This window comes from Crinia signifera, chromosome 9 (assembly GCF_055691185.1).
Source record: "Crinia signifera chromosome 9, ASM5569118v1, whole genome shotgun sequence".
In the NCBI taxonomy this organism is placed as follows: domain Eukaryota; kingdom Metazoa; phylum Chordata; class Amphibia; order Anura; family Myobatrachidae; genus Crinia; species Crinia signifera.
The window spans coordinates 123,642,960-123,670,373 of NC_139225.1; the positions used below are offsets into that span (position 1 = coordinate 123,642,960).

The 27,414-nt window shown below is 44.1% G+C and overlaps 1 protein-coding gene across 2 annotated transcripts; it reads left to right on the plus strand.

Annotated features, from left to right (window-relative positions):
* Positions 1–17,735, plus strand: LOC146036701 (3-galactosyl-N-acetylglucosaminide 4-alpha-L-fucosyltransferase FUT3-like). Of its 2 annotated transcripts, none has more exons than XM_083160605.1 (3): positions 1–91; positions 1,917–2,050; positions 16,484–17,735. In XM_083160605.1, exons 2-3 carry the CDS (start codon positions 1,974–1,976, stop codon positions 17,574–17,576), a joined length of 1,170 nt encoding a protein of 389 aa, XP_083016731.1. In that variant the 5' UTR covers positions 1–91; positions 1,917–1,973; the 3' UTR covers positions 17,577–17,735. The 2 variants fall into 2 exon arrangements, with proteins under 2 accessions (XP_083016731.1, XP_083016730.1); XM_083160604.1 differs by lacking the exon at positions 16,484–17,735 and adding an exon at positions 8,088–9,954.
* Positions 17,736–27,414: the final 9,679 nt, after the last annotated feature.

Below are 27,414 nucleotides of genomic sequence, written 5' to 3' on the forward strand. Positions count from 1 at the left end.
GGGAGCTAGTGTGCAGATCCTCTAAGCTCCAGCGTGTCCTGTACGAGAGAAGGCCTGCCCAGTGCCCTGGAATCTTGTGTCCAGCAGCTGAGTAAGTACAGTACTAGGTAGTGGTACACTTTGCTGAAGTTTGAGGGAGGGGGGGAGGACTCGGAGGTGGTATGTTTGTGTGTATATGCTGTGTGTGTGCTTGTATGCATGCATGTGTGTATGTATTCTATGTGTGTGTGTGACTGTGTACATTCTGTGTGTATATGCTGTGTGTATGTTTGCTATGTGTGTATCTTTTTTTGTGTGTATGCTATGTGTTTGAAGTTATGCTGTGCTTGTGTGTGTGTGTGTGTGTGTGTGTGTATCTGATGTGTGTGTGTGTGTCTATGTTATGTTGGTGTCTGTACATGGTGTGAGTATGCTACAATATGTGTGTGTGTGAATGTATGCTATGTGTGTGAATGTATGCTATGTGTGTGAATGTATGCTATCATAGGCGTGCGCAGCACATTTTATTAGGGGGTGCACCGTCAAAGGGGTGTGCCTAGCACCACATATTGGGCATGTATAACACCGCCCATTGGGTGTGTCTAACAGCGCCAATCAGGTGTGTCTACCATCATCTATTGGTACTCGCTACAATATAAAATGGCTCTAAGTATAATAACACATGCAAATAAAGTAAAAAACATATATGGATGATATGTAGTGATATGACAATGGTCTGGTACAAGTAACAATGCAAAACACACATAATTGATTGATAGGCGCTTCTTTCAATGGAATACAGTTCTAAAAAGCAAAAGTCTTTGGTAAAAGGTATTGTTGGTAGGGAGGTGTTCATAAGGGTGGGCACAGCATTAGGGGGTGCCTGTGCACCCATAAGACTCAATGTGCGCACACCTATGTATGCTATGTGTGTGAATGTATGCTATGTGTGTGTGTGAATGTGTGCTATGTGTGTGAATGTATGCTATGTGTGTGAATGAATGCTATGTGTGTGTGTGAATGTGTGCTATGTGTGTGTGTGAATGTGTGCTATGTGTGTGAATGCCCCTGCTCTCCCCTCAGACCATTTGCACTACTAGCAGTAATGGAAGCTGAAGCTGCACTCATACATATATTTACACAGCAGCTACAGTTAGTAAAGACACAGCAGAGACAGGTATGTAGTGGGAATAAAGGGGGGGACTTGTGTGCATCATGTAAGGAGTGAATAAGATACTGTAGGTATTATGGCTAAGAGGGGTGGGAAATGGAATGTCATAAAATTCTGATGACAAATGATTGGCAAGGGGGAAATGCTAAAATTATGATGAAAAATGTGAATGGTGGGAGGTGGGGGGCATGTTATTAAAAATATGGACAGGTCACACAAATATCATGAGAAGGGGGCATGTGAAGAAAAATTTGAATGGTGGGGGCAATTGAGGAAAATTGTGATGGGCAGGGGAGACATGTGAAGAAAAATGTGGGAATAGGGAAATTAAATGTAAATGTAGTAGTGGGCCGTGAAGCAAAATTGAATAGGCAGGGTGTGTGCATGGATGAGAAGTTGACGAGCATGCAAGACTTTCAATATATTTTGTAAGGTCTTTGGTACTTTCTACAGATGGGCAACGGAGCCTGCCTCCGGTCCCCGCCCCCATCGCCCTCAAAACCCCCCCCCCCCCGAGCGTCCCCCTAACCCTGCCCATCTCCCTGAAGCGGAGAGGGGCAGGGACATGCAGCGTCCCCGCCGAGAGACTTGGACGTGCGCGCGTGTGAAATGCACGCGTGTCCCAGTTCAGTGTAGCCCCTGCCACCAGCGCTCGCCAGCGGGGAGGGTCTGGCGAGCCCCGGCCAAGGATGGCAGGGGCTCCATCTGTATATCCATGCCTCTTTCCTTTCTTTACCTCTGCCACAATCTACATTTGTCCCTCTAGGCACACCTCTCCCCACTCGTCCTTCCTCATCTGTACATCTGCTATCTCCTCATCCTCATGTGGGCCTGCGCCTCCTCCATCCATGGCTGGTGGCTGCCATTAAAAGTGACCAACAGAAACAAGAATTATGGCAGGTAAGCACAATTTACACACACACATGTTGTGTGTGTGTGTGTGTGTATATATATACACACATACATACATACATACGTGAGATGTGTCATTACACATTGCGTCATATTGTGAAAGGGGGTCCTAGGGTGAGTCGCATATAGTGTAGGTGCACTATTTGGGGGGGGGGGTTTTGGCAGGGGGGAGCAAAATTTATAGTTACGCCACTGCCTTCATCAGTACACCTGAGGCACAACTCGCAAGTGCTGCAATATGCCCTTTTGAATCAAAAATTGGAACCTGCTTGCAAATATAACAACTTTAGTTCCAACTCTATCAAATAAGAAATATCTAAAAGTTAAGCTGTTTACTCAACTTTAGCCAGTAGGTGGCATTTCAACTAATTATTTCCTCATACAGGTTGAGTATCCCGTATCCAAAATGCTCAGGACCACAAGCATTTTGGATAAGGGATTTGGTACTTGTGTAATATCTGTGCGCCTGATTTTTTAATTGCATGCCTTAACTTAAGGCATGCAATCAGATGCGATGGACCCGATTTTTTCATCGGGTCGTAAAAATCGGGTCGATCGCATCGCATGTGACCAAATCGCATGTGATGCGATCGACCCGATTTTTACATTGGATCCAATGTTAAATGGTCCCTGAGACCCGATTTTACATTGGGTCCAATGTTAAATGCCCCCGAGACCCCATTTTTAATACCCCCACTATCCACGTTGGCATGGAGTTGATTTTATATAGTGAGGCGAGCCACCGAGCCCGAAGCGTGGTGAGTGCAGCGGATTACTTAACATGTATTCCGCGTCCCCTCGCGGGGCTCGCTGCGCTCGCCCTGCTTCGGGCTCGGTGGCTCGCTGCGCTCGCCACACTATATAAAATCAACTCCATGCCAACGTGGATAGTGGGGGTATGAAAAGGGTGGGTATACAATTAAAAATGGGGTCTGGGGGGCATTTAACATTGGTCCCAATGTAAAATCGGGTCTCAGGGACCATTTAACATTGGAATCAATGTAAAAATCGGGTCAATCGCATTGCATCGCATGCGATTTGGTCGCATGCGATGTGATCGACCCGATTTTTCCGACCCGATGGAAAAATCGGGCGCCCAGATATTACACAAGTACCAGGGATTTTTGCGGATTTTGGAATATATGTATTTTTGGTACTCTTTACCTAGAACGGCGCCCGTCGCGGGCATCGCGGGTACATTTATGTGCGGCCGCGACGCGACCGACGCGATGCCCGCGATTTCCCATTGAAACCCATGTTAAACATGGAAATCGTGTCGGTCGCGTCGCGGCCGCACATAAATGTACCCGCGATGCCCGCGACGCGATGCTCCCGATTTCCCATAGGAATCAATGTTAAAAGGCGCGATGGACCCGATTTTACTGTTAAATGGCTCAATCCACCCGATTTGGCCATAGGAATCAATGTTAAATGGGCCACAGAGCCCATTAACCCTTAAATGCCCCCCCAAATTTTTAACGCCACCCCACGATCCACGCCAACCCGAAGCGTGGCGAGCGCAGCGAGCCCGCGAGGGGCGGCGGTACGCGTCCTCCGACCTTTTCATGCCCTACTATCCACTAGGGCGTGGTGTGAGAATATAATAGTGTGGCGAGCGCAGCGAGCCACCGAGCCCGAAGCGTGGCGAGCGCAGCGGATACCTTCACAGTTATGCGCGTCCCCTCGCGGGCTTCACAGGTGTCCGTGGCGACGCGGACACCTGTGAAGCCCGCGAGGGGACGCGTCTACCTGTGAAGGTATCCGCGTCCCCTCGCGGGGCTCGCTGCGCTCGCCACGCTTCGGGCTCGGTGGCTCGCTGCGCTCGCCACACTATTATATTCTCACACCACGCCCTAGTGGATAGTAGGGCATGAAAAGGTCGGAGGACGCGTACCGCCGCCCCTCGCGGGCTCGCTGCGCTCGCCACGCTTCGGGTTGGCGTGGATCGTGGGGTGGCGTTAAAAATTTGGGGGGCCATTTAAGGGTTAATTTGGCCTATTTGGCCCCAAATCGGGTCCATTGAGGCATTTAATAGTAAAATCGCGGTCAATCTGCCGTTTTAACATTGTTCCCTATGGGAAAATCGCGGTCATCGCGGGCATCGCGGCCATCCCGATTTACCCGCGATGCCCGCGATGACCGCGATCACCGCGATTTTTACCCCCGACGCCCGCGATTTCAATCGCGATTTCAATCGCGGGCGCCGTTCTAGGTAAAGAGTACCGTATTTTTTCTTACCTGGTCCTCTGGTGGTGCCCCAATGGTCCATTGATGTCCACGGTGTCCCCTGACATCCATGGCGGCCTTTAGGATCCTCTTCAGTGGCATCTCCGGTTCCAGGGCTGCATTGCGTGAGTGCACGGGCACCCCACGACATGGCCCACGCACTGCACCCCTGGGACCAGAGATGCCACTAAAGAGGATACTGAAGGCCGTCGTGGACATCGGGGACGAGGTAAGTATGAAAAAAAGGTGCGTGGGGGGGACAAAAAATATATACTGAAATATTCTGAAAAACCACGATTTTCGGAATATTTCGGTTTTTAGAATACACAGATAAGGGAGACTCGAACCTGTATTTAAATTGTGATGTTCAATTGCCATGGCTTACATTAACTGTTTGGCCTGTTGGCCATCACAAGCAAAGTGGGGATCAACTGTCACCACTCTCCCATTCACCCGCCTCCCCCACCATTCTCTGTTGAGGTGCTGTGCACCACTGTTTTCTGCAGGTGTCTCCCCCAATAGGATGCATGATGTGTTTCCATATAACCACAATGTGGTTCTGTTTCTCCAGAAACAGAAGAGGCTGCCACCAGCTAGATCAGTATTTTTTTTTTTTGCAGTGGCAATTTTGTCCTATTCTCTCCTCCTTTCACACCACACCTGCAGCTACAAGCGATGTCAGACGTTAATGGCTGCCTTATTATTGGTGTCTGCTTTACAGTAGCTATGCCCAATTAACAAATAATATGAATATGATATACAGTAATAAATACTTTTTGTAAACACTGAGGGGTATGGCAGTTCTATTGAAGATGGTACGTTGCCCATAGCAACCAATAAGATTATATTATCTTCTAGAACAGTGGTTCTCAAACCCGGTCCTCAGGACCCCCACACAGTGCACGTTTTCCAGGTCACCAGCAACTGCCCTCTGTATCACCAACTGTCACATTTAAAAATGCACAGGTGACCTGGAACACATGAACCGTGTGGGGGTCCTGCGGACCGAGGTTGAGAACCACTGTTCTAGAAGGTGCTAAATCGATCCCCTCCTCATGCTGCATTTTGGGGCGAGTCCTCATGTTGACCTATCTGGCACCCAAAAAAATATTTGCTCTCAATTGTATATAAGTAAGTAAGTACGTTTAATTTATATAGCGCACTTTCTCCAACAGGACTTTACAGGCATTAAAAAACAATACAGAGGATGTTGGTTGTACAGTAACAGACAAGTCACAGACAAAAGAAACCCTTGAGTATGCAGTAAGCATAATGCAGGAGTGGTGCAGCATTTTGGATAATAACTTCCATGGGTTGTGTACTTCACCCTGACAAGGTACCAGGTGCGGCAGCCATTTTAGGCGCTCTGCGTAGGATTACCCTGGGTGGAATAGATTACCCCTAAAAGAAATTACCAAAAATGGATGATTTCAATGTACATTCCATGTATTTGTCACTCGCAAACACCGACCCCCCGCTGGTCATTCATACACCACCACCGCCACCCCCCACGCGGTCACTCGCACATTCAATAAGAGCAAGGGCCACAAGTACTGGAGCTTTTCCAAGACCAGCAACACAATGAACTGCAATACATCAGCCAGGTTCTTCACGAAATTTAGATTTTAGGAGGTTTAACCAATCATCTACAATCTGGCTAGAGGGCCAATCCAAAAACTGAATGCCTTCTTTTTTGACTAGAGCAGTGTCATAAATATTTATTTATTAACAGATTCTTATATAGTGCATACATATTCCGCAGCGCTTTACAGAGTATAGTTGAACATTCATATCAGTCCCTGCCCCAGTGGAGTTTACAATCTATATTCCCTACCACATGTACATACAGACATTCTAGGGTTAATTTTGTTTGCAGCCAATTAACCTACCTGGATATTTTTGGGTTATGGGAGGAAACCGGAGTACCCGGAGGAAACCAACACAAGTACGGGGAGAATATACAATCTCCAGTTAGAGCCATGGTGGGGTTCGAACCCATGACCTCAGCGCTGTGAGGCAGTAATGCTAACCATTACACCATCCGTACTGCCCATAAATAGCTTCACACGCTCTGACAACTGTGGTCACACCATACTTTTTAAGCTCCTCTAAGAATTTATTTAATGTTGCATCGGTGGGGTTGTGGGTGATAAGAAATCTCATGTTTTTGTAGGTTATCTCCACTGGAGCTGGGCCATTTTTATTGGAAAAGATGCAAATTAAAAAAGTTAATTAGAAAGGAATTTGTTTATAAACTGAAGTGGGCTTCACTCTACTTATTCTACAAATTGCTCAGTGCTGTTTTGAATGGAAGCAAGAAATGTAAAATGAGCCTTACAATTAGGAAATCTTCCGTAATACCGAGGCAAAACACATGCAGTGTACTGAGGTTTACCCCATTCAGATTACAGCTCCTAACACGAAATGTGCTGCCAAGTCTAATCCAACACTTCTTGTCCAGGTTGACTGCTCTTAGGGGGGTTTCTTGGTGGAGTAGTAATGAATTTCTTCTACAGGTTGTCTGCACACAGGTCATGCTGTGCCTGGCAATAGTCTCCACTGCCCTTCAGAAACTCCATAAATGTGTGAGCAAGAACACCACAGAACTGAGGGCTATGCTTACTCATTGATGCTTACTCATTGAAGACTGTATCTTAATCATACAGCCGGTCCCCAGGATGTATTGGAGCAGCAGCCAGGCGGCGGGCGGTGATGGAGCATACAGCAGACGGCTATTTCCCATTGCTAGGGCGTAATTTGCTGGGCTCCTGTAACGGGTTGGACTCGGCCTCAACCTCCTTTATAAAGAAGGGCATAATTGCCTACAATACTCTCCCCTCCGAGAAAAGACCAAAGATTAGATTCTCCTGGATTGTAGGAAAGTATACCCTTATTTATGTAGTATTGAAAGCAAACTGTTTTTGGGTGCCAGATAGGTCAACAAGTTCTTCACACAACTACCATTGCAACATGCATATTTTTGAAGTGATTTACAGCTTCTTTTCTCCACCCCCCCCCCCCCTATATTATTTTATTATTTCTAATAGATTTTGTGTTGTCTCACCTTCAAACTACATCTACATTTTACAACGGTCAACACAAATTTTGAGTCTGGGTTCTGTATACCTGATTTTTCAGAATGAAATTATGGATTTCCCAAAAAATTTCCCTTTCATAACTTTATTGTATGTAAATATAAAACATACTTTTGTTATGAACTTTAATTACTTTTATTTACAATTATTTTTAACAACAAACCACTACTGTAACAGAATATATATTATATAGTTTAATATTTTTCATATTTCTTCTGTGATTGTATGGACTTTCATATTGGCCCCCAAATATAATCCCCCATCATACTCTCATTGTATTGCCCCTGATAACAACCTTCAAAGTCCATCACATCTTAATGTAAATGTTTAGCTTGCTTAGCTCCTCCCTTACTTGCTAAAACATGCTTCTCTGTATATAGTAATTCAAAAACTTTAATATTTAATGATCATTGTTAAAGGGACAAAAGCAAAGTTTAAAAACAAACAAACAGAGGTTTTGGTTATGTTTCGATATAGAGAGTAATTAAAATAAAGATTACATTTTTTTTGTTGTTGACCATTATTGTTATTGGCTTGATGTTATTCCCTACCCCCCCCCCCCCTCTAAGCCCCCATTAAAAAAATGGGGTGGCACCATCATAAACTACAGTCGATTTGTATTTATTTTTAGTTATATATCTTTATATATTTTTAAGCCATCATTACTTATAATATTATCTTACAACTGTGACCATTTTTTGCAGGCTAAATATGTTAAAACCATTCCATTACCGGAATCTGATCTTCATCATCCCTGGTATCTTCCTTGTGATCTTGTTTTCTTGGACATGGGGAAGACCAAGTCTGTCAGTGAAATTTGAATCTAAAGAGAGAGAGATAATTTGCAAAACCGCAGATGAATCCTTAAAGACTTTTTCAAGCTTGAAGCACAGTGAGGAAAAAGAACTCCTTGTCCTTGTATGGGTCTGGCCTTTTGGGGAACCATTCCCATTAGACACTTGTCAGAGTGTTTACGGTATCCCGGCATGCAAATTAACAGCCAACAGGAGTTTGTACAACATTGCGGATGCTGTGGTCATGCACCATGTGGACATCATGTATGACGAAAAATCTTTGCCACAACAACCAAGGCCTCATTATCAGCGTTGGGTATGGTTCAACATGGAACCTCCATTAATTATCAAAAATCTGCATTTCCTTGATAATCTGTTTAACATGACTATGACATTCCGCCAAGACTCCGATGTCTACAGACCCTATGGTCGAGTTGAAGCCTTGAGAGAACGTCAGAGCTTCATCATCCCAGCCAAGTCTAAATTGGTCTCTTGGGTGGTGAGTCAGTGGTATCCGGGGGTCCGGCGCAGTGTCTACTATCAGGAACTGAAGAAATACATTCCAATTGATGTCTATGGGAAGAAGCACATGAACTTGTCCTGGGATGACTTCTATCAAACCATCTCCCAGTACAAATTTTACTTGGCCTTTGAGAATTCCATCTATAAGGATTATATTACTGAAAAACTGTGGTCAAATGCCTATGACTCTTGGGCTGTTCCTGTTGTTTTAGGAACATCTTGTAAAAACTATGAACGTTTTCTGCCTGGAGATGCTTTTATTCATGTAGATGATTTCCCAAGTGCAAAGGACCTGGCGTCTTATCTTCTAGAGTTGGATAAGGATGATAAAAGATACCAGAAGTACTTTAACTGGAGATCCCAATACCGCGTAATAAGAGAAACTGGCTGGGATAACCACTACTGCAAAGCCTGCCGGGCACTGCATCAGGCTGAATATTACCAAGTTATCCCTAGTGTGAAAACATGGTTTTTAGAAGACACAAAAGTATAAACAACAGTGGGTAAAAAGAGTGGCATTTGGCATGTTAATATTTGTGATGCCTTTTTCCTGTTGGGTTGAGTTGTAGATGTAATAAATGATTGTAAAATTGGGCTGCAAACCTAATATTTCTCAAATGTTTTAAGTATGCCATGTACGTACCTTGTGTTATAAGCTCCTTTACTTGTGTGCTAATATGTTTATGTACTTTGTTAGACCCTGTGAAACCTTTGTGGTACCATATAATTAAAGTATAATGATAATGAAATGTCCACATTATGTATCAGTATGTATTGGACAACTCTATGGCAATGCCCAATAATAAACCAATCAAAACTGACCAGACCTCTGACTATTTGTATCCTGCCTCCAGTGCTTACAAATAAATTAACTTCATTTGGCTTCTGTCTGCTATCAAATATCTTGGGATCTCCAAAACTAAGACCAATTCTCAATTATACCAAGCTATTTATTCCCAATAATACTAACGGATCACCAGGTGCTGTCAATTAGCTGCTGTTCACGAAGGATGTGAGAAGTCCCTCTGGAAATATGGCTATAAAAGAAGGGGTTTGAACAGCGCTGGGTATCACTGAGTAATGGTACACATACAGATATATTGTCACATGAGGTTTCCTCATAAAGAAATAAAAACTGTATGTGTACACAGAAATAACTATGAAAAAAACGAGGTACTTGTGTATCATCATGGCGCCTATCGCATCACATACCACTAATTAAGGTATGCGATGGGTCCCGATTTCCGGGCCCACAGACCCGCACTGTACGATAAAATATTGTATCGCATGCCATTAGAAATGGCATGTGATGCGATGCGATAATAAATTGTACAAGCACCCTGATGGGTGATTACTATGTTAAATGCATCCCCATTGTTAACGCCACCCCCACTATCAACGGCCACGTGAAGCGAGCCCGCGAGGGGCGGAGGTACGCGTCCTCCAACCTTTTCATATCCTCACTATCCACGTCGGAGTGGAGTTGATTTTAGATAGTGTGGCGAGCGCAGCGAGCCACCAAGCCTGAAGCGTGGCGAGCAGACGCTCGCTGCGTTCGCCATGCTTCGGGCTTGGTCGCTCGCTGCGCTTGCCACACCGTCTAAAATCATCTCCACGCCGACGTAGATAGTGAGGGTATGAAAAGGTCGGAGGACGCGTACCGCCGCCCCTCGTGGGCACGCTGCGCTCGCCACGCTTCGGATGGCCGTTGAGAGTGGGGGTGGCATTAACAATGCGGGTGCATTTAAACATAGTAATCACCCATCAGGGTGCCTGTACAATTAAAAATCGGGTTCAATTTGGTCGGATCGCATGCAATTGGATCGCATGCGATGCGACCAAAACTATGTTGTACGATTGAAATCTTGGGCGCCGTGATAATACACAAGTACCAAAAACAATAATAAAGTGTGCAATTACTGGTAGATGTTGGATAGAATATTGAGTTTAACACAGTAGGTTTGAATTGTGAATGGGTCTCACAGTCAAAGGGCCACTTTCATTCGTTATGTAGTGTGAAAGATGGCGGTATAGTAACCCGAAATGGTAGTCTAGGTCAATTTCCCATTAAAATTACGTCATATCCACATTCCACAAAATCTGGTCCCCATGGTATCAGTCCCAATCCTCTCCCCTTCCTGATCTCTGGTAACCTCCATTCTCTTTTCCTATTACCTTTTCCCTTGATATTTTGTATTGTTTCATCTGTTTTGCCACATTCCCCCATTTTAGCTGCAAGACTGCATCCTCGTTTTGTTTTCTTTTCTGTTCCTTTATTTTTAATAGTAATTACTGGGCCTACACCTGTTTTTGCTGTTTATTTATGTGTACTATTACTTATTGTACTGGTTCTGTGATTGCCCATTTTATTGTTCCCGTGTGTTGACAATACAATAAACATCATGGTTTTCAAAACTGAATATTTTCCTTAACTAACCAAAAGAATAAAGAGTGCATTGAAGTTCACTTATTATAATAATGCTATTGGCTTAAGGTGCATGCACACGGATAGATTTGGCATACAATGTGTGCATTCCTGATCGATCAAAAATACATTTCCAATCGTTCAAATCGTCGATGTGTATGAACGATATTAATGCGTGTAGCTGCCGCTCATTAATAGAGGTCGATGATCTTTCATGCATGCAGAAAAGATCATCGACCAGTCTTTTGCGGTATCTGGACTCCTGAAAGATTAACTGTAGGTCGACTGGTGATTTTTGGTCATGTTTAGGGTGTAATTTGAAAAATCGCACCTAATACTTTTTAATGGGGAAACATCTGGATGCAATTTTTTGGATCGTGGCAAAACGTGCAAATTTGACCACAATTCACATGTTGTCATTTGTGCGTTTTTTGGAAAACGTGAGATTTTGGCCATTTTTGACCCAAAAAAATCTCAGTTTACTACATTTGGCCTCCGGTGTTAAATCATCAGTGCTACCAGCCAGCTTCATCATGGAACGGATATCACTCAGTTGCATTTCAAGCAAAATCCACAAGCTGTGTCATAAACCATTAAAATAAATCCAATGTAAAGACATGAAGCATAGGTGTGACTGTTGCGTCGTTTATTTGACATTTATGCAATTTCAGAGCATTGTTGTGTCACATTCAAGCCTTTGATGACTGTAGTGCTAATCCTGTCCTGTAATTCTATCATACACATAACCAGGCTCTCATACAAGTATCCACATATCATAAACCACTTCTGCTATGAAGGCTATTTGTGCAGAATGGCTCAGAGACAGACACTGTATCAGAATACAGGCTACTGATACATCAGTGATACTGATGTGAGAATATTGGACATTAATACGTTGACAGCTTTTCACTTATTGTCCTCAATCGGTTCTACCAGGAAACGTAAGTACTCATCTTTGCTTTAGATTTGCATGTCTGTTCATAGGTAAAGGGGGGGGGGGTCCGTTTGAACAGAAACCCCCATCCTCTTGGCAAGTGGTTGAAATTATTACAATAACAATGGTATATAATATGATTACTAGAGCTGCCGCAACATCATGCAGTGTAAGGGACAGAGCAGAGCTGCTGCACATGCCCAGTGGTAGCAGCTTCTTCTACTAAAGTTTGCTGTGTGTGTGGATCTGAGTCCTCAATCAGTGCACTGGACCAGAGAGCAGCTACCAGGAAGAAGTGACTGGAGCCTTACCATGAGGTGGGAGAATGTGTGCTTTGAAAGTGCAGTACTGGTTCTATTATGTTTGTGTATTTATTAATTATGTTTAACCTTTTTTCTCTGACAACTTATTTGTATTATTTTAAAGTTTAATACAGCCTATAATATAGTATATAGTTATACATTATATAGTGATGAATATTATTACTGTGTTCTATACAGTATGGAGTGTATAAAAAGACCAGTGTGTACATTAATGTTCAGGGCCGGTATTAAGTTCTACTTGCGCTCCCTCAGACTCCCGCTCTTCTTACAATGTTCCACAGAGTGATAATTTGTATACTGCGTTTGGAAACCCCCCTCTAGAAATCCTGTGTTTGCCACTGCTGTTACTAAGGGGGGATTGTGGGAAGCACACACACATGGACCTATGTAAAGAAATTTTGACCTCCATACACACTGTAATTTTGACACCCAATTTTTTGCCTATTTGGCCACAAATCATAGTGATGGGTGTGGTATAACACACCAACAGTCGGGATTCCAACAGTCATTACTCCGACGTCGGAATCCCATCTGCACATCGGGGGGAGCGCAATGAAGCCCCTTGCGGGCTCGCTGCACACGCCACGCTGTGGGCACGGTGGTGAGCTGCGCTCGCCACCTATTTTATTCTCCCTCTATGGGGGTCGTGGACCCCCACGAGTGAGCAGTCGGGATTTCGATGTCGGAGTAATGACTGTCGGAATCCCGACTGTCAATGAGACGTCTGGCACCCATAGTGACTTACATGGCAACTGACATCTGTGGTTCCATTATACCTCATGTTGGGATACCCTTTCTATTTTTATCACCTGACCCCTTTCAGCAAGCTCTGTGGATGCTGATGCTGGGCTGAGACAATACTTATAAGCTGCCAACAACAAAAGCAATCTGTTCCACAGCAGTGGAAATCTTTCTGTCATCTGATGAGGGAATGGCAAAAGCTTATCAATTAACTGGGATCTAGTGGCAGAGCAAAGCCTTTGGCTGGCAAGCATATTGGGACTTGTATTTCTACCATAGAAAAGAATATCCCCACCTCGGTTCTAAAGGTTCATAAAAAATACTTCTACTCTATTTTGTGCAATGTAGAGGCTATTTATGATTAGAAGGGTTCCCCACACAGCACAAATGCCATTCTGTAATATAGGGCCAAATGTAGTGGGGTCTGAGAATCAGAAAGTGAAAGATTTTGGGAGAGTTTTCACTTTTTTTTAAAGCGGCAATCATTTACATGGCAAAATCAACCTGTTTTGCAGTGTAAATGATTGCCGCTTTAGAAAAATGCTAAACCTCTCCCAAAATCTCTCACATTCTGATTCTCACCCAATAAAATTTGGCCCATAATGTGTATTTTTTACTCTATTTTTTTTGTATCATCCGTACCAAAAATCTGTAAGAACAAGAAGTAAGTATGGTGATATGGTGATGCAGAGAATAATATAATCCGGGCACTCATTCTCTTCCATTTCTCCTTCTTTGGGGCTATTGCCCTCTCTGGCTTGTGATAATGGACTGCAATAGAATGTGAAATATATATATATATATATATATATATATATGTGTAGGGAATGGAGACTGGCACTCGTAGGTCTTGTAAAAACTTGTATTGAAAAAACAGTGGAAAGACAACCTTGTCAACCAGGGTTGTCTTTCCACTGTTTTTTCAATACAAATTTTTACAAGACCTACGAGTGCCAGTCTCCATTCCTTACCTAAACAGCCTAACAGGACAGGCATCGGGGTGGATGACACCACCGGGAGTATTCACAGCACTTTACTTTACCCACATTTAGTTTTGTTACAGCCATATTCCAAATGCAATAAATTAATTCATTATCTCCCTGACAATTCTACACATACATAATTCTACAATACCCCATAATGACAACGTGAAAAAAGTTTTGGGAGATTTTTGAAAATGTATTAACAATATAAAACTAAGAAATCACATGTACATAAGTATTCACAGCCTTTGCCATGAAGCTCAAAATTGAGCTCAGACAAAAGGAAAAATTTACGGAGAAATTCTTTGATACGTGGGAAAGCTACATATAAACCCTGTCAGAGTCTATGAAGGAGCAGATTTGGAAATGTTCAGGAATACTCTGTGGTATGAAACACGAGTGTGTATTCAGGATCCCCCAATATCACTTGTTGCGCATGATACGCACCACTAGTTGGGACTGGGCTGGGTATAGGCGCGGATCCAGATGAATCTTCTATTGCCCCTCTTATATGTTGTACTGATTGTTTGAAATGAAAGACACTGCTGCAAAATGTATGTTGCAAATTGTTTATTCTTTTTGTATACAAATCTATTATGACTACATTTTATGCTTCACACAATGGGAATGCAATTATATTCCAGATGTATTTTATTTCATGCTTCAATAAAGAAAAATATTTGTTAAAAAAAAAAAAAATTGAGTTCAGGTGCATCCCGTATGCACTGGTCATTCTTGAGATGTTAGTACAGCTTATTTGGAGTCCACAGGCCAGATGTATAAAGCTTCAAAAACACAGCCTGTAACATGTCAGTTAGGAGCTGATTGGCTGGCTGTTATCACTCCCCATTTTATCACTTTTTGTATCTTGATACATCTGGCCCCACCTGTGGTAAACTCAGCTGATAAGACAAGATTTGGAAAGGCACACACCTGTCTATATAAGGTCCCACACGTGACAGTGCATGTCAGAGCACAAACCAAGCATCAAGTCAAAGGAATGGTCTGTAGACCTCCGAAACAGGATCGTATGAAGGCACAAATCTGGGGAAGGGTACAGAAAAATATCTGCTGCTTTGAAGGTCCTGATAAGCAAAGTGGCCTCCATCATCCATATGGCACATGGGGTGAAATTTAATAGGATGAGAGATTCAGAAAGTGAGAGATTTGGTAAGAAATCTCCAGTTTGTTAAAAGCGCCAATCATTTACACTTCAACATCAAACTGGTTTTGCAGTGTAAGTGATTGCCGCTTTAAAAAACCTGGAGATTTCTTACCAAATCTCTCACTTTCTGAATCTCTCATCCTATTAAATTTCACCCATGGTGTCTGTTTTTGTTAATATATGCACTATATTTTATTTATTATAGACAAGCGCTACTAAAAAAAAACTTTTCATAATATCTGACTTAATAAAAGGTGAGCTTTACTGTTATCTCTGATAAGGAATAAGTTCTAATGTCATCACTGCAGTGTTTATTAGAAAACTTGTGTACAGCTGCAGCACCAGTATTGTAAATCATTTTGGATATAAGGATATCCCCTCAGTATATAAAATAATTACATCTACAGCCATTGTTTTATTGTTTGTTTTTTTGAAACGCCGTGTTAAGGGCCAGATGTATCAAGCTTCAAAAAGTGTTAAAATGGAGAGTGATAAACAACCAGCCAATCAGCTTCTATCTGTCATATTATAGGCTGGATTTGAAAAATGACAGGTAGGAGCTGATTGTCTGATTGTTTATCACTCTCCATTTAATCACATTTGAAGCTTGATACATCAGGCCCTAAAGGTGACCATACACTAGTAAGATTTATCTTTAGATCTGGCTGGTTGGAACAAAAACATGGTTATGGATGAGTGACAAATATATCAAAGTATACTATAGCATTTTGATAAGTATGCCCCTAATTCCGTATATTAAAAACCTGTAAATGATTTATCTATAAAAAAAGAGTAAGTTCTAATGTAATTTATTTTCATAGGAAAACAGCAGGGAATACATGATCCCATAGGTATGACATGAACTATGTTTAACAGTCCAGAAATTATGTCCCTAGAATTAGAAGCCTTCCCTAGAGAAGCTACATCTAGGATCTAATGTTCAATACAATTGTGCAGAATGCTTTGTGATTTTCCCCTTATGCCATGTTCAAACTGCCAGTGTGAACAACACGGCTATGCCGGGGACTGCAGCGAAGGACCCCGGCCTAGCAGTGAGAACGGGGTATTAGTAAGTTTGGTTACTTGCCTGACAATTTCTTGTTCACTCAGCTTTGAGGGAACAGTATAGTTGCACAAGTGTGATACCCCACTATTTATGGCTGGATGAGAATATATAGATATTTAACAATAAACTTTTTTTTTTTTTTTACAGGCAAATTATGTTGAAGCCATTTCATTATCACAATCTGATCTTCATTATCCCTATTATCTTCCTTGTGATCTTGTTTTCTTGGACATGGGGAAGATTAGGTCAGTCAGTGGACTTTAAATGTAAAGAGAGAGAAATAGCAGATGAATTCCTGAAGACTTCCACAAGCTTGAGGCACAGTGAGGAGAAAGACTTCCTTGTCCTTGTATGGGTCTGGCCTTTTGGGGAACCGTTCCCATTAGACACTTGCCAGAGTGTTCATGGCATCCCTGGGTGCAAATTAACAGCAAACAGGAGTTTGTACAACATTGCGGATGCTGTGGTCATGCACCATGTAGACATCATGTATGACAAACTATCTTTGCCACAACAACCAAGGCCTCATTATCAGCGTTGGGTATGGTTCAACATGGAACCTCCATTGATTATTAAAAATCTGCATTTTCTGGATAATCTGTTTAACATGACTATGACATTCCGCCAAGACTCCGATGTCTACAGACCCTATGGTCGAGTTGAAGCTTTGAGAGAACCTCAGAACCTTAATATCCCAGCCAAGTCTAAATTGGTCTCTTGGGTGGTTAGTAAATGGTATCCGGGGGTCCGACGCAGTGTCTACTATGAGGAGCTGAAGAAATACATTCCAGTTGATGTTTATGGGAAGAAGCACATGAAGCTGTCTTGGGATGACTTCTATCAAACCATCTCCCAGTACAAATTTTACCTGGCCTTTGAGAATTCCATCTATAAGGATTATATTACTGAGAAACTGTGGTCAAATGCCTATGACTCTTGGGCTGTTCCCATTGTTTTAGGGACATCTCGGAAAAACTATGAACGTTTTCTGCCCGGAGATGCTTTTATTCATGTAGATGATTTCCCAAGTGCAAAGGACCTGGCGTCTTATCTTCTAGAGTTGGATAAGGATGATAAAAGATATCAGAATTACTTTAACTGGAGATCCCAGTACCGTGTTATAAGAGGACACGGGTGGGACAGCAGCTACTGTGAGGCCTGCAGGGTACTGCGAAAGGCTCAATATTACCAAGTCATCCCGAGTGTGGAAAAGTGGTTTTTAAATTATACAAAAGTATAAACACCAACAATTGTTCTCTCCAGCAGGTCATCACCGGATATGTTGGTAAATAAGTGGTGACTTCGAGGACTGTGCAAATATAGTGTCTTAATACATGTTTCCATAATTATCAATGTATATTAGCAGTTCTGCTAACTTTCTTTTAACAATTTTGTTCAATTCAATCAACACACATGGGCACATTATAAAATCACTGAATAACTGAAAGGACATTTATATTGTATTAATGGACACCATGATAATGTAGTTATATTCTTCTAAGTGTTATTACATTTATGCATCTTTGGGATCATCTCAGATTCTCACAGCAATGAGACAATTTGACTCCCATGGAAGATTCCCAATAGGCCAATGCACCTGTGAAGCCACCTGTCAGCCAATAAAGTTTCTTTCAAATGTGGCCCTGCCCGGAGTAGTGGCCCGTCCCCCTCCTGTTTCTCACATAAACAACCTTTTGCTGGTTCACAGAGCAGAGTAACTGATGCTGCAAATACTCATCTAAGGCGGTTGCCTATCTCCATCCATTGTGACTTCTGTTAAAGGGACAGGAGCAGCTGCTATCTGGGGGTGGAATACATACCCTCCAACATGACCCATTCTATTAGGTACAAAATGCTCTGTTGCTGGACTTCCTTGTCAGTGGCAGTTGCAGACTTGAGCCTGCAGCACAGTCCAATATTCGAAAAGGGGAGCCACACCAAACATTGCTGTCCTGGAGGGAGGTGGGGTGGTATTTGAAACGTGGAGGTTTGTGGTTTATCACAGCAGGTTAAAGATCTGAGGGCCAAGACTGCCAAGCTTATTCACACGGATTCCACACAGGAGTTGTTATGTATTAATCATTAATCCCACTTATTTTGGTGTTGGTTCCGCCTACATCTGATTTAGTGACGCCCACTTGAGGCCACTCAAGGGCCACATTATATGTTCTCAATCTGCCCCTGTCTGGCAATATTTCCTCTACTCCAGGAAAAACTGATCTGTTTCTCTAGCAGTGGCAGCCACTGAAAGGAAGGGGCATGTACCACCTCTTACTGTGCATACACGTAGGAGACAGGAGACCTTACAGCATTATTATATAGATTAACTCCTCCTTGTTAGTTTGTAGGTGATTTACATTATGGCAGTGACAAAAAATCCACAAGTACAGGGTGAGATCGGGTCATAAGGGGGGAAAGTTGTGGTACCATTAGTTGAAGAGCTGATGGTAATGAATGGTACACTTCTATATAAGCCTGTATAGCAATCCTCCGTAGTCATTCACTGTATATCAGGCTGTTTTAGCATGTGCTCATGGATAGAATCTATGTGCCTGATTCTGGTTGAAGATTGCAACTTACTGAGTTCCAGAGTAGCCACCCCGCCGCCCGCTGCCGTATCACCTTGCAACCATGCGAGGGGATGTGTTATGAAAACACATCCCCTTGTATGTGCCCACAGCAGGAGAAATCATTCGATGGTTGGCGACCATCGAATGATTTCTCCTGGGCTCTCAAATATAAGTTAGAGGAGACTGACTTATACTTGCGGGCTCTGGGACGAAGACAGGGTGAGTTGCTGAAGTCACGTGACGTCAGACACCTGCCCCTGGCATACTGCATCACGGCCGCATTTGCATGAGGACGCCCAGGGTTTGCATGGGGACACCCATGAAATGCTGGGCATTCCCATGTCCAAGTGCCGCCACCGTCCCCATCCCGCCCTCCCGCCACAGCGACTGTGCGTCCGTATAGAAGCCCTGCACATGTGCATATGTGATTAGTTACTATGACACGCCCACATCTGGCTAGCAGCCACCTAACAACACTCAGCAACAGTAAAATACCAGTTTTCTGCAGCCAAAATCACACTGTGTTCTCCGATTGTAATCATCAGCATGCATGCGACACAGACGCAGCCTCTAATACTGAGTCAGGCCTGTGATCGCCATTCCTAGAATCACTCACAGAGCCATGTTACTAACAATGATGAACATGTACAATTGACAGGAATAACATCATGCAATTAGATCAGGGAGTGGTGTAAGCATGTAGGTGAGCAATGTTCTCATCCTTGATCCTGACACAGACATTCTTAATAAGTCTTTAGTTAATGCCTGTTAAGAACACAAAGAAGCTGATTCAGAGTCGCATGGAATGCCAATATTCACACAAATGTCGGGTGTTTTGCAATTGTGCATCTGTCTAGCCTAATGTCACACAGCGTATGCGTCCTGCTGTGGGTATACACAGAGCGCAGGAACAATTGAGACGCACAATTTCAAATATGTAAGGGGGAAGAAGGGACAATTTGTTTTTAAAGGGGGTGCACTAAGATCCCTGCAATAAATAATTAAAACCACTTTTTATTAAATATGGAAAAAAGGGGGTGGGTGGAGCGCTAAGAACAGTAATTGGTTTTACAATCAGTTTCTATCAACATGAAAAATGTATTTCTAAAACAAAATCCTCAATCAGTGTGCAGTTGCACTGGGTAGGTATACGATCAATGCATGGATAGCATAATATATTGCACAAAATGTATAATATTACAGAACATTAAAAATGTACATTATTGTATGAAAAATAAAAAATTGTGAAAAATGGGTCTGATACCTATGGTCTGGAGTCCCGTTTCACCCAAAGGTGGGAGACGATGGTATTTGAACAATCCTGGGGTCAATCCTTGTATAGCTGAAAGGGGATCCATTTAACCTTGCTGGATTCTTTTTTCACGCTGGAGGAGTGCGGGGAGTCCTCAACAATGGTGCGGAATTTGTAATCCTTATTGTGCAGGTGGTGGTACCCAGGTGGATATTGTAGCTGTTTGACCCAGGTGTTGCAAAGTGGGGGAAATCGGTCTCCAATATTGTGATAGTGAGAGGTGGTGGGAGTCAGACCAAAGTTGTCCAATTAAAATCAGCAGGTGCTCCCTGACATGTTTCGCCGTCCAACTGACAGTTTTTATTAAATATGCCCTCAAAATTCCAGTAGCGCACACAGGGAGGGTTTATGAGTACTCAGAAACCCCTCCTGACAGAGGAGATATTGGTATGATATTACTAAGCCCCGCCCCCACATGGGTCAATGGGGATTGGATAGAGTTTGTTTTTGACTGTTAACTCAGCTCACAAGTGACAGCCCCTCTGGTTCCAGTGAGGTGGACACTGACAAAGCAGAGTGGGTGCTGCTCCTGAAAGCCGCAGCCCCTTATAGAGGAATTATCCTGATTGGTTCATATTTCCATTGAAATGTGTTTTCTAGGCCCCACCCTCTCTTTGAACACCCCGAGATTATGTTGATTATGCTCCTCATTCTGCCTACTTCAATATGAACTGGGTGGTATGCGGGAGCAAAGTCCACTCTGCCAGGACTGTGTGTCACTACTCTCCAGCAGGATCCAGGAGAATAGGCAAGAAGTATGCTCCTACTGTTTACCATACTAGGATACTTCAGCCTGAACATGCACTACAGGGAATTTTTTTTATCAAAAGACTATAAATTTACCAGAATATATCTGGATTGTTGGAAAAAAATGGAGCAAGTCTTGTTCATTGATGTGCATGCTGGAGAGATGGCTGGGGGCGTCAGATAATAAGGTACTGCAGAGATTGCTTGGAATGTCATAGAATGGGGTGTGGATGAGATGACTTGGGTTGTGAAAAAATGGGGTAATAGAAAGATGACTGGGGGTGTCAGAGAATGGGATGCAGTTGAGATGACTGGGGGGTCAAAGAATGGGGTGCTGGAGATGGTCTATGGGTGTCATAAAATGGGTTTGTTGGAGACATGGCCAGAAGTGTCAGAGAATAGGGTGCTTTTTTCTGTGGACGTAGGAGGATCCAAAGGAGAGCCTCTTCTGTTCACAGATCCTGGCGCTGTTTAGGAAAAGCAAAAGCTTAACCAAAATATCAAGGAATAATATATTGATAATGTATATAAACTGAATTAACAGCTGCCGCAAAAGTGTAGGTGAGCGTGCTAAGTCTCACTAAAGGTATACAAAAGGGAAAAAGATGTTTTACACTTGCGCTGCTGGATTTATATTGTTTTGCCTATGAGCTTTGCTGAACAAAAGGACAACCGGAGACACTCAGTAATAATGTAGCAAAATTTTATGCATATAAAAAGAATTGATAAAAAAGTATATATTTTTTAAATTTATACAAATATATTATTAAAATCAAGTACAAATATGATAAAGCATGCTCAATAGGTATATAAGGCAGAAGACGCTCTCCACTTAGATCACAAATAGATGTTTTAGATGCTTAATAGCAAGGAGCATAGATTATGCAAGAAATGCAGCCAGTCTTGGTTAGTTAGCAGAAATAAGCTGTTAAATGGTGGGGGGGAAGGTTGCGGGAAACACAAGCCAATATCGATGGAAATAGGCAGATAGAATATGCACAGAGGACAAATAGCGTAGCACCTTTTAGCGTATGTAGCGCAGATGGAATAGTTCAGGTGACGCACTTAAGTCCTGGACAATATGCTCACCCTCCTTGAGATGGATAGCCGGAGGGGCCGGGGAGCACGATGATGAATGCAGCTCAACCCGGTGCACGTGGTGGTACTGTGTCTGTAGCTCTGACGGGGAACCCGGCAGTGTCGAGGGCTCAACCCGGAGCAAAGGCTTCGTGACGTCCGCCGGAGAGGGGAGGACTCCGATAGGCTGCCGGCTGGAGTGGGAAGCCGTAGGCAGTGTTGAACGATGGGAGATGTAGTGTGCTGGCTGTAGTTTGGCTCAATTGGTTGGTAGTTTGGCTCACGCTACCAATTGAGCCAAACTACAGCCAGCACACTACATCTCCCATCGTTCAACACTGCCTACGGCTTCCCACTCCAGCCGGCAGCCTATCGGAGTCCTCCCCTCTCCGGCGGACGTCACGAAGCCTTTGCTCCGGGTTGAGCCCTCGACACTGCCGGGTTCCCCGTCAGAGCTACAGACACAGTACCACCACGTGCACCGGGTTGAGCTGCATTCATCATCGTGCTCCCCGGCCCCTCCGGCTATCCATCTCAAGGAGGGTGAGCATATTGTCCAGGACTTAAGTGCGTCACCTGAACTATTCCATCTGCGCTACATACGCTAAAAGGTGCTACGCTATTTGTCCTCTGTGCATATTCTATCTGCCTATTTCCATCGACATTGGCTTGTGTTTCCCGCAACCTTCCCCCCCCACCATTTAACAGCTTATTTCTGCTAACTAACCAAGACTGGCTGCATTTCTTGCATAATCTATGCTCCTTGCTATTAAGCATCTAAAACATCTATTTGTGATCTAAGTGGAGAGCGTCTTCTGCCTTATATACCTATTGAGCATGCTTTATCATATTTGTACTTGATTTTAATAATATATTTGTATAAATTTAAAAAATATATACTTTTTTATCAATTCTTTTTATCTGCATAAAATTTTGCTACATTATTACTGAGTGTCTCCGGTTGTCCTTTTGTTCAGCAAAGCTCATAGGCAAAACAATATAAATCCAGCAGCGCAAGTGTAAAACATCTTTTTCCCTAGAGAATAGGGTGCTGGAGAGATGGCTGGGGTGTCAGAAAATGGGGTGATGGAGAGATGACTGTGTCAGAAAATGCGGTGCTAGAGAGATGACTGAGTGTGTCAGATGAATGGAGAATGGGAGAAATTACTTGGGTTAACAGAGAATGGGGTGCTGGAGAGATGACTTGGGGTGTGAGAAAATGGGGTGAAACATGACTGGCGTGTCAGAGAATGGGATGCAGGAGAGATGACTGGGGGGTCAAGAGAATAGGATGCTGTAGATCAGGCATGTCCAACGTTGGCCCTCCAAATGTTGTGAAACTACACATCCCAGCATGCTTTGCCACAGTTTTGCTATTAGACAATGCTAAAACTATTGCAAAGCATGCTGGGATGTGTAGTTTCAAAACATCTAGAGGGCCAACGTTGGACATGCCTGCTGTAGATGGTCTGGGGGTGTCATAGAATGGGGTTGTTGGAGACATGGCTGGAAGTGTATATATAGGGTGCTGAAGATAAGTTGGGGGAGTCAGATAATATAGTGTTGGAGAGATGGCTCGGGGTGTCATCTGAGGAGTCATATTAAAAAGCAGCCACAGTAATAAAAACCTGCCTTAGTACACTTCCTCTATCTAATGTAATATGGGTACTTGTTCATAGCACGGCGCCCACATTTTCTACGTACGGTACCGTACAGATATAGCATTACATGCTGCATTATAGTGACATGCGATGCGATTTCAGTACCGTTCAAGTTCCCGCTCACTGACATTCCCGCTCCCTGTTGGATTCTCTCAGAAATCACTCTGAGGTGATTTTCTGTGACTGGTGGACGCATCCTGCTGTTTTATTGATATACGATATTAAATCTATTGATATGGCAGCATCATTGGATATATTCACGTTGCATCAGTCCGAGGAGGAGGCGATTATGTTTTTTCAGGACCGTGGAATTCTCCCAGTCACGCAGAATTGCGCAAACGGCCACACGATGCGCCTTGCAGTTAAGGAGGCGATGTAGCCACGTGAAGGCATGCCGACTTAAGGTCAGCTTGCGAGCGGTGCAATGGTTCCCTGGCTGCCACTTACCGTTTCTCACATTGCTACAGTTCCTGTACTCGTGGGCACAGGAGATGACGTCTGTGGAGTATTGTGCGCAGCAGCTCCACATCTCCAAGAAGACCACAGTGCTGTACAACCGCTGGGTCAGGGAGGCGTGTGCCCTAGATGTAATGGTGCAGCCACAGTGCCACATCGGTGGGCCAGGAATTATCGTGGAATGCAATGTGACATTGTTTGTGAAAAGAAAAAATAATGCAGGACGAATTTTGCCACAACAGTGGATCTTTGGCGGTATATGCCGGGAAAATGGACAATGTTTCTTGGAAAAGGTGGCCACCCGGCATGCGGCTACATGAACTGCATCATCCAGAATGTAGAGGCAGGCACAAATGTGTATACCGACTGCTGGAGGGCATACAGCTCTCAACAATTAGAACAGGCTGGTTACCACCATTTCACTGTAAATCACAGATATAACTTCATTGATCCAGCAACAGGTGTTCACACACAAACTGTCGAGAGGTTGTGGGTAAAGGAAATATTAAAAGAAAAACAAACACCAGTTTTTGTTAAACTGCATCTCCTTTCTTCACCCAGGAGGGCCACTGCCCCCCCCTACCAGGACGGCGGCGACCTTTCATCTCTTTTGCATAGCCACCACATCCCAGAGGCTTTGGCGTCTTCATCTGTATTCTTCACCTGGAGGCGACGGCTTTTTAAGCATGGCTGTTGCCTCCCCTGGGCTTCTGCATCTTCAGGAGCTCTTCTCAGCTCCTCCTATGCCTACCCCCTGTTTCGCGCTGGCTAACATAGCCAGCTCAAGGGGGCAGGCAATGACATGGCGAGCTACTATTGGCTAGCCAAAGATGCGAGACCCAGCCCGCCGACACAGATGGGAGACTTATACTGCTACCACCAATGGGGCATACTTACCTACTTTCTGGCTGCCCCTTCCGGAAGAGGGCAGCCAACTCCGGAAGGGGCGGGTCCATCGGGAGTGAAAAGGGGTGGGGCGGGGGTGGAGCCACATGAGTGGTTACTTGTTTGGGGGCATGGCCAGAGTGATTGCGTTGTTTTAGCCAAGCCCCCTGACATGCAATGCCATTTTTTTTGCACTGCGGTGGGTGGGTCTAAAACAGCGCGATTCGTGTCATTTGACCCGCGGACTCCCCCACCGAGGGGAGGGTCGCGGGAACTGGTGCATCGTTCCGGGATGGTTGCCGCTCTTTCCGGGGGGCCGGGAAGGGGACCCGATTTCCGGCTATTCCTGGAGGGTAGGCAACCGTGTAATGGGGGACCGGGACCACCTTCACAGATAGGGGACCCGCCAGCCGCCGCCATGGATGCGGACATATACTGCTGCTGCTGCGCTAATGGGGGACTGCATAGCCGATGGGGACCAGAACCGGTCCACTGCTGCACCGCCACACTGTGTGAACACATACATAGAAAAGTATGTGTTCACCTTGAGATCCGGTCATCCTGCCATATGGTCCTATCGTGGCATGCTGCGGTGGGATCCGGCGGCTGCAGCACCACCGCATATGTATAGACGGCCACAAAGAAGCCTGTGTGCAGGCTCCTTGCGACGCAGCTATGTGTGGGGACAGTGTAAATTGCTGTGTCCAGGGCACATGCAGACATAAAACAATAGAAAGTACAGATTGTTGGACAAGCTGGGTCACCTTACCATAAGAAGAACAATAGCATCACTAATCATGTAACTGTGACCTTTTTTTGTGATATGGTTTGTTCTGGATAAGTCGCTTTATATTGTTTATATATATAGTTACATAGTTACATAGGGCCAGATTCGCTAAGCTTCAAAAGTGATAAAATGGAGAGTGATAAACAGCCAGCCAATCAGCTCCTACCTGCCATGTCACAGACTGTGTTTGAAAAATGTCAGACAGGAGCTGATTGGCTGGCTGTTTATCACTCTCCATTTTATCACTTTTGAAGCTTAGAGAATCTGGCCCCTAGAATTTAACCCCTTCACGACATTTGACGTATATATACGTCATGGCCGGGAAGTACTTCCCGACACATGACGTATATATACGTCATGACTTTAAACTGTCACTGCGTCTCGAGACGCAGTGACAGAGGGACGATGTCTGCTGTCCCTGGCAGCAGACATGTCCCTGCATGCCCAGGGGGGGCTGCGATGTCGCCCCCCCGTCGGCGATCGCTGTGATTGGCTGTTCAGTGTGAACAGCCATTCACAGCGTTTTCCTGTGTTACCAGCGAATCAGACGCTTGGTAACACAGGTGTCAATCACCGCCGGGCGTCAGGGGGCATGAGGGGGTCATTGGTGACGATGACACCTCACCCCACCCTCACCCCACCTGCCCCCAAGGCTGTGATTGGTCCGTGGGACCCACGGACCAATCACAGCCAAGGCGCGACATTTAAACTAACGGTGACTGCGCTGCAGACGCCATTCCGGTCTGGAATAGCGTGCAGAGCGGTCACCGTGCCTATCTGCCGTGATACTGACCTGATCCTTGCTAATACTTACCTGATCCTTGCAAATACCTTACCTGATCACTTGATCACTGCTTGTAGCGTGCTGGACGCTTCCTGGATCTGACTTCCTGAGACTTCCTGCTGCTGCTGCAGTGTGATAGAGAGATAGAGAGATAGAGAGAGAGAGATAGAGAGAGATAGAGAGATAGTGACAGAGAGAGCTATATTGTGTGTCTGCTACCCCCCCTTTTTGGGGGTGCAGGGTTTTTTTATATATAAATAACTGTCACTGCTGCTGCTGCAGTGTCATAGTGATAGATAGTGATAGATAGTGAGAGATAGTGATAGATAGTGATAGATAGTGAGAGATAGAGAGATTTGTGTCTGCTACCCCCCCTTTTTGGGGGTGCAGGTTTTTTTTTTATATATATAACTGTCAGTGCTGCTGCTGCAGTGTCATAGTGATAGATAGTGATAGATAGTGAGAGATAGAGAGAGATAGTGACATAGAGTGATAGAGAGTGTATATTTTGTGTCTGCTACCCCCCCTTTTTGGGGGTGCAGGGTTTTTTTTATACATATAACTGTCAGTGCTGCTGCTGCAGTGTGATAGATAGTGATAGATAGTGATAGATAGTGATAGATAGTGAGAGATAGAGAGAGATAGTGACAGAGAGTGATAGAGAGTGTATATTTTGTGTCTGCTACCCCGCCTTTTGTGCTGATCACTATATCTGAGGTGATCAGCAACTTTTTGGGGGCGCAGAGGTTTTTTTTTTATATATACCTGTCCGTTGCTGCCAGTTGCACCAAAGGTTGTG